This window comes from Bos taurus, chromosome 18 (genome assembly GCF_002263795.3).
Source record: "Bos taurus isolate L1 Dominette 01449 registration number 42190680 breed Hereford chromosome 18, ARS-UCD2.0, whole genome shotgun sequence".
Lineage (NCBI taxonomy): Eukaryota > Metazoa > Chordata > Mammalia > Artiodactyla > Bovidae > Bos > Bos taurus.
In genome coordinates this window covers 57330615-57343914 of record NC_037345.1, presented here as the reverse complement: position 1 = coordinate 57343914, position 13300 = coordinate 57330615, and the positions used below count along the sequence as shown (strand labels likewise).

The 13300-nt window shown below is 39.3% G+C and overlaps 1 protein-coding gene and 1 long non-coding RNA gene across 3 annotated transcripts in view; both read left to right on the top strand.

Moving 5' to 3' along the window:
* Positions 1–10488, top strand: part of LOC132342716 (uncharacterized) — a 32692-nt gene extending 22204 nt beyond the window's left edge. Inside the window, exons 3-5 of one of the 2 annotated variants that reach the window (XR_009491197.1) lie at positions 3627–3753; positions 4228–4322; positions 10032–10488. This is a non-coding gene — a long non-coding RNA (uncharacterized lncRNA). The other variant, XR_009491198.1, reaches the window with a different exon arrangement.
* LOC100336984 (zinc finger protein 331) overlaps positions 160–13300 on the top strand; it is a 124626-nt gene continuing 111485 nt past the window's right edge. The window contains 1 exon segment of the mRNA NM_001319887.1: positions 160–634. Within this exon segment, the coding sequence (NP_001306816.1) occupies positions 554–634 (81 nt within the window). The 5' untranslated portion in view covers positions 160–553.

Below are 13300 nucleotides of genomic sequence, written 5' to 3'. Positions count from 1 at the left end.
TAGAGGGGGACCTGACCTCACGGGATTGTATACACTGAACTGGTTCAGAAAGAATCTTTATCCAAGTGGTTTCCACCTGGTTTCCTATCAGGATCACGTGACCAGTGTTGAGCGATAACCTCCCCGGTGCCCTCCCTACAGATTTCTTTGTTGGTCCTGAGGGAGCATCAGTGTGGTTTGTAGGAAGTTCTCCAGGGGCTTCTAAGGGGAGGCCTGGGTTAAGGACGTGGCTCCTGGTCCATTTGTGAGAGCTGAGGCCCAGCTTCAATCTGAGGAGAGGCAGCAGGGTTGGCTTAGCTGGATTTGGACTGGGGAAGTCAGTCAGCTCACATGGTCTGTGTGAGCTGAGGGTGAGGAGCTCTCTCTAAGGAGAGAACAATCAAGAAATAAGTTCACAGGCTGGTTTCCAGGTAGGAAGTGATTGTTGCTGAATCTCTCCTGAGACAGGACAGGAGAGGTGGGTCTTTTCAGCTTTTCAAGGTCCTTCTGTCTGTAGTTGCGGTGGTTGCAGGTTATAGAGCTGTGCGGATGCCTTTGAAGGTATTTTCTCAAGATGCAGAGGTGTGTTTGCTACATAACATCCCCAGAGAAGACAGAGCAGGAGGAAGAAGAGGAGGAAATGGCAGCTTCTCAGGTACATGTCCTGTCCTGGGTCTGGGGCTGTGTCTGCTTTTCCTGCTGAACTGCCCGGACTGAGAGAACCTACAAACCTTTAATTCTCTACTCATATTTTTTTTGGCCTGGGATGTTTGTTTTCAACTATTTACTTTTTCCTACAATAGTGAAGACCAGCTCTTCTCCCTGATGTCCCAGAGCCTTTTCTTCATTGTCTGTATCCCAGCTTTCTATAGAAAATGAATTCTCAGAGTGAATTAGTGATGAATTCTCAAAGTGAATTAGTGATGAATTCTCAAAATGAATTAGTGACTTTCAACTCGTGAATATATTCCCTTTGTGAGAGATCAACACTGAGAGGTACTGGTATCCAAGCTTCCCATGGGGATGTGGTTTGGTGTTGGGCTCTTAGGAAAGTAGAGGAAATGCAGTGATGAGTTTACATCTGGATGCAACTTCAGCTCTTTAGAACAGAAAGAAAATGCAGTTATAAATAGAATGAACTCAGTGATCCAGAATTTTTCAGATAATTTTGAAACAAAAAATAATAGTGCAGTGTCTATATTATTAAAATGACTTGCTGTTAAAATATACTCATAGGATACAGAACTGGGGAAGTATATATGAAGTGAAATTTTTAGAAACTGACATTTTTCAGGGTCAATTCAGATCACTGCTACCATTTATCCCATTACACTGCATGTAACCTTGATCAGGTACTTCTGTGAGATTCCAGCATTACGATGTTCACGTTTTTTTTCTCTTTACCTTTAATAAAGATTTAGGGTGATTTAGGGAGGGACCTGCACAAGCCACCAGTTATGGTGGAAATCCGCACCTTCTTAGTCTATCTTTGCTTTGAATAATGAACACACCTGTGTCTAGTGGGGATATTGGATTTGGGGAGTGGAGGTTTCCTCACTCAAGCCCAGGTCCGGTAGTTTCCGTTACACTCCACCCTCGTATCTCAGACATGATCTTATCACCTCTTTTTATTTTCCAAAGCACTTACAATAATCATATTCCTAATGTTAAATTTCTAAAATATAGCTCAACACAAGTGATACAGATTTTGAAAGAAATAAAGGACTCTAATTTAGAGTCCTAATTTATTTCATATTGGTATGTGTGTTTGCACGTTAGTGTGTTTTAAAAATACAGATTATCATCCACAAAAAATGATGAGATTTAACCAGTGAAAAATAATCTTGATCTTATTGAATTGAATATTTTTTATCACTTTTAAAATGTATATAGTTCCCATTTTAGTGTAGGTGTGTGCATGGAAATGTTAACCTATTTGATCCATTTTTGGACTATGTTCTTCCCAATTACCTACACTTGTCTACACATTTATTAGAGTTGTCTCTGTATATTTCTCTGTTCTTTTTATTTTTTCTTTTTTTATACCATGAAAGTATGATAACACGTTTACAGGAGACATGTACAACACAGAAGAAAGTTACATATAGTTCCACTATATAATACATTTGTCTTTTTAAGTAGATAAATTAAGATTTTTAGTTGGAGTTTCAATATCAAGCTCTCCAAAGTTAATGGAATATTCATTCTAAAATGAATGGATTATGATTTATTAAAGTTTATTTAATTTAATTTCTAAAAGTAGAAGGTTATAGTTAGACCTGAAAAGCACCATGAACCAATTCAACATAATTAAGATTTATATAATTTGTACACAACAGTAGGATACAAATTCTATTTGACTTCCAATAGCCTGTAAACTAGGAGACACTGGAACATATGTGCTAAGTCACTTCAGTTGTATCTGACTCTTTGTGACCCCATGGACTGTAGCCTCCCAGGCTCTTGTATTCTCCAGGCAAGAATACTGGAGTCGGTTGCCATTTTCTTCTCCAACTGGAACATATCTCAGTACATAAAACAAGGTACAAAAATTTCATGGTCTAAAGGTTTTGAAATCATAGAGTCTGTTCTCTTATCAATGTGGAATTGTCTTACCCTAGAACAAATATCAAAAGATGTTTTCAAGTGCAGTCTGACATTTACCAAGAGAGATCCTTGACTTAGCCATTGAAAACCTCAATAAAGTTAGAAGACAGAAAAAAATGTGTTTTTTAAAAATAAATTCTAGTCCATATCAACTAAAGAAAACCCAAGCTCTACCATTTACTGAATACCTGACAAAATATTCTAAAATAAGTGTCACAGCAATATTATTGATCTAAATTATTTATGTGGCTCATTCAAGACTATGTAAAAACTTTTAGAAAGATATATGGTATATACTAAATATCAACAGGACTGTTTTTTTCTATGCTTACTATTCTATTAAACCTGTAAAATCTGTAAAATATGTACAGTTCAATATTAACTATGACTTCTTACCTGGCTGTTCAAGTCTTTGCAATCCCATGGACTATACAGTCCATGGAATTCTCCAGGCCAGAATACTGAAGAGGGTAGCTGTTCCCTTCTCCAGGGGATCTTCTCAACCCAGGGATCGAACGTAGGCCTCCCACATTGCAGGCAGATTCTTCACCAGCTGAGCCACCAGAGAAGCCCTACCTGGCTGTTCTACCTCTGTGCTACTCACAATGCCATTCATGAACCTGAGATTCAGTTAGAAGTGAGCTTGTTAAAGAACAACAACTCTGGCCCCACTCCAGAATTCCTGAATTAGAATCTCCTTTTAAAAAATATTCCCAGTTTGGAGAAAACTATTCCCAGTTTGGTTGATAGACAATTTATCCTGTATAACACAAGAACAACACTCTAAACCTGCCTCTATACATCACATCATACGATAGTTCTTCTCCCAGACAAAAAGGATCTCTACAGTAGTTTTGTGAATCGTATACCATCTTCTTTTTTTCTGGGGTTAGAAATATGGTAGAGAATATTAGTGTGGAAAATCTTATTCTTGTGTAATACCAGACATTCTCCTGAATCAAAATCATTTCTCTTGCTGGTTTCATCTTGGGTCACGTAAGGAAGTGACAGCCATATGGCATATGTACTTTGTATTTCAGGGATGGCTGACATTCCAGGATATAGCCATAGACTTCACTCAAGAGGAGTGGGAGTGCCTGGACCTCGGTCAGCGGGAATTGTACAGAGACATGATGCTAGAGAACTACGGGAACCTGGCCTCCTTGGGTGAGGATAACTGCCTTCAGAATCCCTTATCCACCCACTGGGTTATGGTTCCTGCATTTCCAGAATGTCTCCTGGAATCTTCTGCTTCTTATAATAGAGTTTCAGATCCCTGCTTTCTAGGAAAAGAATGGGAGTTTGTGAGGTTAGAAAGATGTCATGATGATTCTTTATTATTCCAACCTTCCTCTTTCTTGAGATAATCTGCCTCCTTCTCTCTAGATTACTAGGAATTTTATAAGTTCAGTGGTATACAATAGTTGTATCCTCGTCTCTACTACTAACTTTTCCCTAGTAGTACTAGACCAGAATCTCAGGATCTGTCTTTATGTTTTTGTTAGTGTTTATAGGTGCTCTCAATAAAGCATTTGGGGAAATCAGTTTTCTAGGCTGTGTCAGTATTCTACCACACCTTGTCTTCTCACCTGAATACGTATTGGAATGGAAACTGATGAATCTCCTTTCTCTGATGAACAGGACTTGTGTCTCTAAGCCAGATCTGGTCACCTTTCTGGAGCAAAGGAAGGATTCCAGGAATATAAGGAGAGTGGAGACAACACCCATATACCCAGGTATGTCTGAATGGATGGAGCCTGTGACAGGTGAGAGGTCCAAGGATCAGTGAGGAAGTCGTCCTTTGTCATGTGGTTTGGGAAGATCTGCTTCAGTGGAAATGATTTTGGAGAAGTCTGGGCTTATTTCTGTTGCTGTCATAGATGGATATCACCTTCCTCATTCTGTCTCTTTAATCATTCATGAATTCATCTCCAGTGATTACTTTTCTCATTCCCAGCGAGAACTGAAATTCTCCCCTTGGCCTGTGACAACCTGCATGAGTTGGCTGCTCTTTCATTTCTTGGGGATCCTAGGAAAACTGTGTTCATTTCTGAGTAACTCTATGACACTCCTTTTAAAGTTCATTTCTACCTCTAGACAGAAGTGTTTGGGTGGAGTTGTAGACAAACTGCCAAAGTTCTAGAAATACTGGGGACAGACATTTGTTTTCTGCTTTATAATTTCTAATCCACTGGGAACTATAAATATGGCCTTATAAATTTCATACTCAAATAATTTCTTCACTGCATAAAGCCAAATCTCTCTAAAATGAGGAAATGCAAATCCCAGGTTTATTTCAAAGTTTCTGTTTTCTTTATATAAACTCATGTTAAATATCTTAAGTGTATTTGCCCCAATTCGTCAATGTTAAAATACTTTAATATATTCATTTAACTCAAAGAATGTTAAAATAAATTGGCATGAGAGCTTAGAACATTTTCTACCATATTTTTTCTGGTTGTTTCTCACTATTAAGCTTTTTAGATTATGTGAAGAAATCTTTAAAAAAATTTTATTCGAGTGTAGCTGTTTTACAGTGTGCTGCTGTATAGCAAAGAGAATCATATATATATATATATACTTTTTTAGATTTCCTCCCCACTTAGGTCTCCACAGAGTGCTGAGTAGAGTTCCTTGTGTTCTTACCACATTTTTAAAGTCTCACTTCTTATTTGATTTCATAAGAACTACTACTTTATTGAGTTTATCTTGTTTGTTATGAAGCATCCCAGGATTTTATCCTATACATCTTCACTTTCTGATTAGCTCTATGCCAATATCACTTATGATTTTTAGATTCAAACATCTGATAGAATATGCTCAAGTAAAAACACATGTGGTAAAAAGTGGGTTAAAGAATTAATAGGCACCTAGTAATTGTGAAAATGTTTGGTATCTCAATTTAAGATTACTTAAAGCAAATGATTACTTAAAGTCATCATTAGATTGTAATCATTAGTAATCATTAGATTAACTATCTATTCTTAATTTAGTTGTAGGTTTTTATCTTGGTCCTTTCTCTACAACATATTTCTTTTTCATTCTTCATCTCATTTTGTGAAATTTTCTGTGCTTGTGGTCTCAGACTCTGGCCTGGTCCAGCTCCCTCAAGTACAAGCTCACAAAGTCTCCAGCTGCTAAAGCTACAGCTATCAGGACTGTGGGAGTCCTTACTGTCTAATCAGGCTTTCTGTAGGTGCTGAGTTGACAAAGCCAATTGTGGGGGTATAAAATCGTGGTCTGTGCAGCTGTGAGATTTCACTTTTCTTCCTTAGATGTATGACCCTGGGGCTCAGCTGTGTTTTCCGCCCCCCCAGTGCGCGTGGGCCACCCACAGGCACCTGCTCCTCAGGCTGCCCTGGAGCACAGGAGTCCACCCTGGTGGCGAGGGTCATAGGGGAGGAGGCAGCAGCTGGGGTGGTGAGCTCACCCAACCCTGTGGGAGTCCTTGCTAGTGCCTGGCCAGGAGGGGCTGGCATAGGAGGAGAGGGGCTGCAATGGTGGTTCTTCCCTTTGGGCATCACTCAACAACGCTGCTCTGCTTCTCTGGTGGTTCAGGCTTCCTCCACAAGCATCCCGTTTGCAGAGCTCCTCCCTCCCTCCTGTCCCCTCCGGATGTCTCCTCACAGCCAACCGCAGTCCTCTGCCTGGGTCTGCTCTCCAAACCCCACATTTCAGGACCCAGCCCTCGTGTGCAGTGGTGGACTCCCCGCTCAGGCTTGGGGAGCAGGGCTGTGGTTAGTACCGTCTGTCGCGGCCTCACTCTGTCCTGCCTGCCTCTAACAGGTGCTGCCTCCTCTTCCCATAAGAGAATGAGGCTCCCTTCTGTCCCAGTGAGCTCCCCCAAGGGTTGCAGGTCCCATCCCACTTCCTCTCCTCTTCCCTTTCCTTCATTTGCTTTGGTTCCACCTGGCTAAACAGAATCTTTCTTGTCCTTTTAGGTGTCCACGGTCCTCTGCTAGTGTTCAGGAGGAGCTGCGTGAGACTTAATCCATTTCTAGATGTATTGATGCATTTGTGTAGGAAGACGAATTCCATGTCTTCCTAATCCTCTGTCATTTTGACTCCTTCCTTCTCTGTTTCATTCTTAATCTAGCTAAGGGTGTATCAGTTTTATGTAAATTGTATACTATATTCACTGAGAATAGTAAGTAGAATAACTTGTTATTTGCCCTTTCAGCTGCGTCTTCTCTACACACCCAGTGTGTGATGCCAAGAAATCCAGGCTTTGAAGATTTATGTCCAATAGAAAACCTAAAAATATATGAAATATTTCACCTTGTAAATTTACATTTAATGAAATACTGGGAATATACAAGGGCATGTGAAGGGCAGAGAGGATGTTATGATGGACATAACCCATCTGGGACCGTTTCTCATAATGTAAACATTACTGCCAAGAGAAATCAAGGTTGTGAATCAAACTGGGGAAAACACCAATTTAAGTCACTAACATCTGCAGAGAAGGGTATGTTTGTCAGCAAAGACCCGCATTGTTTTTTGACATATACATGTTCTCTGAAAGGAACTGTGGAAAATCTGGAAAGTCATCTAGTCTCTACTGCAGATAATCATTCAAACCACTCTAAATGCAATATTCAATTAAACATACATTCAAATATGTCTGAAGACAAGAAATTTAAAAATGAGGGAAAAGATTCCCAGCGTAATCAACTTGAGGGATCCTTTAGCAAGGGTTCAGTATTCTTCAAACAACAGATATTTTTTCCCTTTTTCAAAATCTGCAATGTTGATAATAATGGAAGAGACTTTATTCAAACGTCAGTGGTTAATGCATATGGGGGTGTAATTAATGTGGGACAACTTTTCATGTGTCGTAAATGAGTAAGGCTTTAAGCAAGAGCTCTACCCCCAATAATTACAAGAGTCTTTATGATGGAGTGAGAAAGTATTTATTCGATGAAACTGGACATAACGTTGACCAAGGCTCAAGTCTCATGAAACACTAGGGAAATCAATTTTTAGACAATGATTCTGGAAGTAATAAATGTAGGAATATCTTTTATCAAAGAGCAGATGTTTCTCTGTATAAAAGTGTGGATATTGGAAAGAAGGCTTGTAATTGTAGTGAATATAGTAAAGTTTGTAATCAGTCTTGTAAACTTAGACAACAGCAGAGTATTGAGAATGTGGAGAAACATTATAAGAGTAACACATGTGGGAAAATAGTCACTAAATCATTAAATCTAAGTAGCCATAGGAAAATCCATACAGAAAGGAAGCCTTTCAAATGTACAGAGTGTGGCAAAGCCTTTATCTGTTCCTCGTGTCTTACTCAACATCAACAAACCCATACTGGGGAGAGACCTTATAAATGTAAGGAATGTGGCAAAGTCTATACCTGTTGCTCAAATCTTACTCAACATCAGGTAATTCATACTGGAGAAAAGTCTTACAGATGTAGAGAATGTGGCAGAGCCTTTAATAGGTGTTCATATCTCACTATGCATCAGTGAATTCATACTGGGGATACTCTATACAAATGTAGAGAATGTGCCAAAGCCTTTATCTGTGGCTCACATCTTATTCAACATCAGCAAATTCATACTGAAAAGAAGCCTTATAAATGCACAGAATGTGACAAGTCTTTTAAGCGGCGTGGAAGCCTAACTCAATATCACATAATTCATACTGGGGAGAAGCAGTATAAATGTACAGAGTGTGGCAAAGCCTTTAGGCACAGCTCAAGTCTCACTCAACATTAGTGAATCCATTACTGGAGAGAGACCTTATAAATGTAAATATTGTGGCAAAGCCTTTAATTGTAAATCACATCGTACTCAACATAAGCAAATTCATCCTACAAGGAAGGCTTATAAATGTACTAAATGTGGTAAACCCTTTAATCAGAAGTCAAGTCTTTCTAGACATCAGATAATTCATACTTGGAGAGAAACCTTATAAATGTAAGGATTGTAGCAAAGCCTTTAATTGTAAATCACATTTTACTGAACATGAGCAAATTCATCCTACAAGGAAGCCTTATAAATGTACAGAATGTGGTAAAGCCTTTAATCAGAGGTCAAGTCTTTCTAGACATCAGATAATTCATACTTGGAGAGAAACCTTATAAATGTAAGGATTGTGGCAAAATCTAACCAAATTTCAAGCCTTACCAACATCAGCAAATTCACATTGGGCAGAAATCATCCAGATGTAAAGGAACATGGCAAAGCCTTTACCCAAAGCTCAAGTCTTGGTCAGCATCAGAGAATTCATCCTTCAGAGAAACTTAAAAGCCTAAATATAAGGAAAGTGGCAAAGGCTGTAATCACTCTCGCCTCACTCAATGTCAGAGAACACATACTGGAGAGAAACTCTGGTAATATAATAAGTGATGAAAGAGGTTTGTCCTAAATACACACTTTAGAAAACATGAGCCTGTGTTTATACAAGAAAGATATGTGAGTGATGTAAAAACAGATGTAGGAAAGTATTTAATCAATCATCAAATCTAAATAAGTATCAGAGAATGTGTACTAGAAAGCATTTCATCAGTTGCTCTTCTCTGAATTCACTCTAAAGGAGAATTACTGTATATGAACTTATGTTTTTGATGGTTGATGCCCCAAAGATAAGAGAAGCCCTTGTGTATTGGGTGGGCATGATTTATATTTGTTCTTCATTAGAAGATTAAGGACACAGTAATGTAAAATGTACAGTGAACATCTAAATGGAGGCATTCTGTCATTGAAGTCAAACATCCCTGGAGGTCACCATGATGTCGGTGATCAGGGAATGATTCTGTGTATTAAAGTAAGGCAGGTTTGTTCTAAGTTTTCACTAGTTATGTCACTTGTTTTTTAAGGATGAAACAATGGCAGTTCACTGAAATCTTGGTATATCTTTATAATATCACCGAAATCTTGATGTATCTTGATAATATCAATAGTTCACTGAAATCTTGATGTATCTTTGTAATATCTTTATAATATCAACAGAATATTAGTTGACATGGCTGAAATAATGACATCTTCTCTGATACCCTAGAAAAGAACTGGACACCCTTCCTGGAAAAGTCATGTGATTAACATAGGTTCCTGTTTATGAAACAATTAGCCTCCATTCTGTACACCATAGAAATACTTTTCTCAGATCATTATATCAAAGGCATGAATATCTTTCTCTGTGTTTGTAATTGGTTATTTTGATCAAGGATCCCACAGTGAACTGTAAAAGGTTTTATGTCAACTGTATGTGCTATTAATATACGTTAATTAATAAAACTGAGTGGTCTTTAGTGTTACAGTTGATGTGGAATGAAGTGTTAACCCACCACCAACTTTAACCTCTCCCACCTTCTTTAAGGTTGCAGGGAAGAAATCAAGCATCAACTATTTGCTGCTCTTAATCCTCAAATAATGTCACATATTTTCCATAATTTCTACAATGTACCTTCCCCCACCCTCTCTCTGTAACTGCAGGGACGCTGTGACAGTTCTAATAAGAAGGACCATACAGAGTACTGTTGAGAGCATCCCTGACTGCTCCGTGCTGTTGCTGCCTCAGCGTCTGTCTGGGGAGCAGGCAGCCTGCGGTTCGTTGAACTCACACCAGCCAGTCCTGTGAGCACCTTCACTAGATGACCCCCTTCCTTGAGACCAGCAGTCTTGCTGAACCCCAGGGTCTACTTTACAGGCCCTCCTTCAATGACACTCTCACAGCGCTCACCAGAATCCTGCTCCTCTTGGTTTGAATGGACCCATCCACACTCAGCCTGAGGAGCCCACAGCACTTCACCCAGGGTCCCTTAGAAAGGCCTGAACTCCAAGTACTGGAGCTTTCTCAGCCTGGTTCTAGCCTTGACCTCCCTCAGGGGGCCCTCAAGGCTTGCTGTTAATTCACTCAAGACCTTGAGTAATAAACTCATCTGCATCAATTTCCATTGTGCTTTTTTGTTGACCTGAGACTCTCCATTCCTGCTGGAGGTTCCTTTTAACAAATGTAGATTTAAGAAAGTCACAAAAATATAATTAAAGCCATATTTATCAAAATCTGGAATCATATTTATACAATTTTATGCTATCTATTTCTTTGCACATGTTCTTTGTCTCAACTTATGGAACACAGTATTTCATGGCTTTGACCTACACTGAATGCAAAATGTAAATATACAAAGGTATATTTTAAGAGTATGAAACCTAAGAAGAAGAGCAGTGTGGGTATATGTGTTTATACACATGTCTTTTGCAGAGTTTAGAAATGTTAAATCAAAACTGGTCATTCCAAAACTTTTGATGAGTTACTAACTAAAAACCTTAGATTCAGAAAGTAAATCTAATTTGTTTACTTTTCATTGAATTCATTTCTCCCATATTTCATGAATCTTTATTTTGAGATTCTTTCCATGCAGATCCCGTTTTGCTTACTGGCCTGTTAATTATGAAAAACCTATTTTGTGGGGTTTTTTTTTTAGTTCAAAATTTATGAACTTTACTTATCTGCTCAAGGATTTTAAGAACAGCTTTTATTAAATTTCAAGGAGGTCAGAAATTAGTTTCAAGATGAGATTAATTTCCCTATGAGCATATTAATTTGATCTTGTTTAATATGTTCCATTACTTCCTTCTTAATTTGAGAGGAACACTAAGAGAATCTTTTTTTTCTGATTGTTTCTTTCATTTCTTATAATTGACTTCATCAGGGTTAAACAGTTTATTGTGACAATTGATCAGGAGAAAATCCAGAAATTTCATAAGTGATCGTGTTGCTTAGGCAATTATAAGAAGTGAACAAATACACTGAAGCTGATGGGTGCGTGATAGAGTATCTGTAATTAAAAGCAAAATACTTCAGGGGCTTCCCTGGTGGCTCAGTGGTAAAGAATCTGCCTACTAAGGCAAAGAGTCAGACATGACTGAGCAACTGAACAACAAAAACAAGGCAGAAGACACAGGTTCGATCCCTGATCTGGGAAGATCCCTCATCAGTTCAGTTCAGTCCCTCAGTCGTATCCGACTCTTTGCAACCCCATGAACCGCAGCACGCCAGGCCTCCCTGTCCATCACCAACTCCGGGAGTTCACTCAAACTCATGTCCATTGAGTCGGTGATGCCATCCAACCATCTCATCCTCTGCCGTCCCCTTCTCCTCCTGCTCCCAATCCCTCCCAGCATCAGTCTTTTCAAATGAGTCAGCTCTTCACATCAGGTGGCCGAAGTATTGGAATTTCAGCTTCAACATCAGTCCTTCCAATGAACACCCAAGACTGATCTCCTTTAGGATGGACTGGTTGGATCTCCTTGCAGTCCAAGGGCCTCTCAAGAGTCTTCTCCAACACCACAGTTCAAAAGCATCAATTCTTCTGTGCTCAGCTTTCTTCATAGTCCAACTCTCACATCCATACATGACCACTGGAAAAACCATAGCCCTGACTAGACAGACCTTTGTTGACAAAGTAATGTCTCTGCTTTTTAATATGCTATCTAGGTTGGTCATAACTTTCCTTCCAAGGAGTAAGCGTCTTTTAATTTCATGGCTGCAATCACCATCTGCAGTGATTTTGGAGCCCCAGAAAAATAAAGTCAGCCACTGTTTCCACTGTTTCCCCATCTATTTGCCATGAAGTGATGGGACTGGATGCCATGATCTTAGTTTTCTGAATGTTGAGCTTTAAGCCAACTTTTTCACTCTCCTCTTTCACTTTCATCAGGAGGCTCTTTAGTTCTTCATTTTCTGCCATAAGGGTGGTGTCATCTGTATATCTGAGGTTATTGATATTTCTCCTGGCAATCTTGATTCCAGCTTGTGCTTCATCCAGCCCAGTGTTTCTCATGATGTACTCTGCATAGAAGTTAAATAAGCAGGGTGACAATATACAGCCTTGACGTACTCCTTTTCCTATTTGGAACCAGTGCATGCTGCAGAGTCACTAAGCCCGTGCACCACAGCTATAGAACCTGTGACCAGAGCCCACAAGCCACAACTCCTGAACCTCTTGCACAACTACTGAAGCCCACACACCTGGAACCCGTGCTCCCCAACAAGAGATGCCACCACAATGAGAAGCCCGCAACCGCAACCAGAGAGTAGCCCCACCTCACTGCAGCTAGAGAAAGACCACACAGCAATGCAGACAGCACAGCCAAAGATAAATAAATAGAATCAGTTTTTGAAAAAGAAAAAAGATTCAATAGATTGAGGCTATTAATCTGAAGTAAGATGGTTAGAAAATAACACCGGATGAAGAATTCTTTCGGTGTGCGAAGGGGTACCTGCCTGTCGTGGGACACAAACTGAGACTCTAATTTAGGAAAATCTATGTGTTTATGTGCTGAGTTATCCGTCCCAGTTTTTGTTATTTTCCTTGTAGGTATTTTTTACATGAGTCACACTCATGAGCGCTTCCTTGTCTGTTTATTGACTTAACAGATTCTCAGTGTCTCACGTTGGTCATCCGTGCAGGACTGTAGGATTTTATGAGTGCTTTTGAGTTTTCTCATGCATTGAGAAATTAATTTTAACTGAAGAAATGATGCCACTTAGGAGATTTGAATGCAACTCTGATCCCTTAATTGAGATAAAGGGAGAGCATCAAGTCTAGAAGATTTCATTCAGGCAGTTATAACTGACCAAGATGTGCAAAAACATCCTTTTAAAAAATATATATGTATATATTTATTTATTTATTTTTGGCTGTGCTGGTCTTCATTGCTGCGCAGGCTTTTCTGTGGTTGCGGTACTCTCTAGTTGC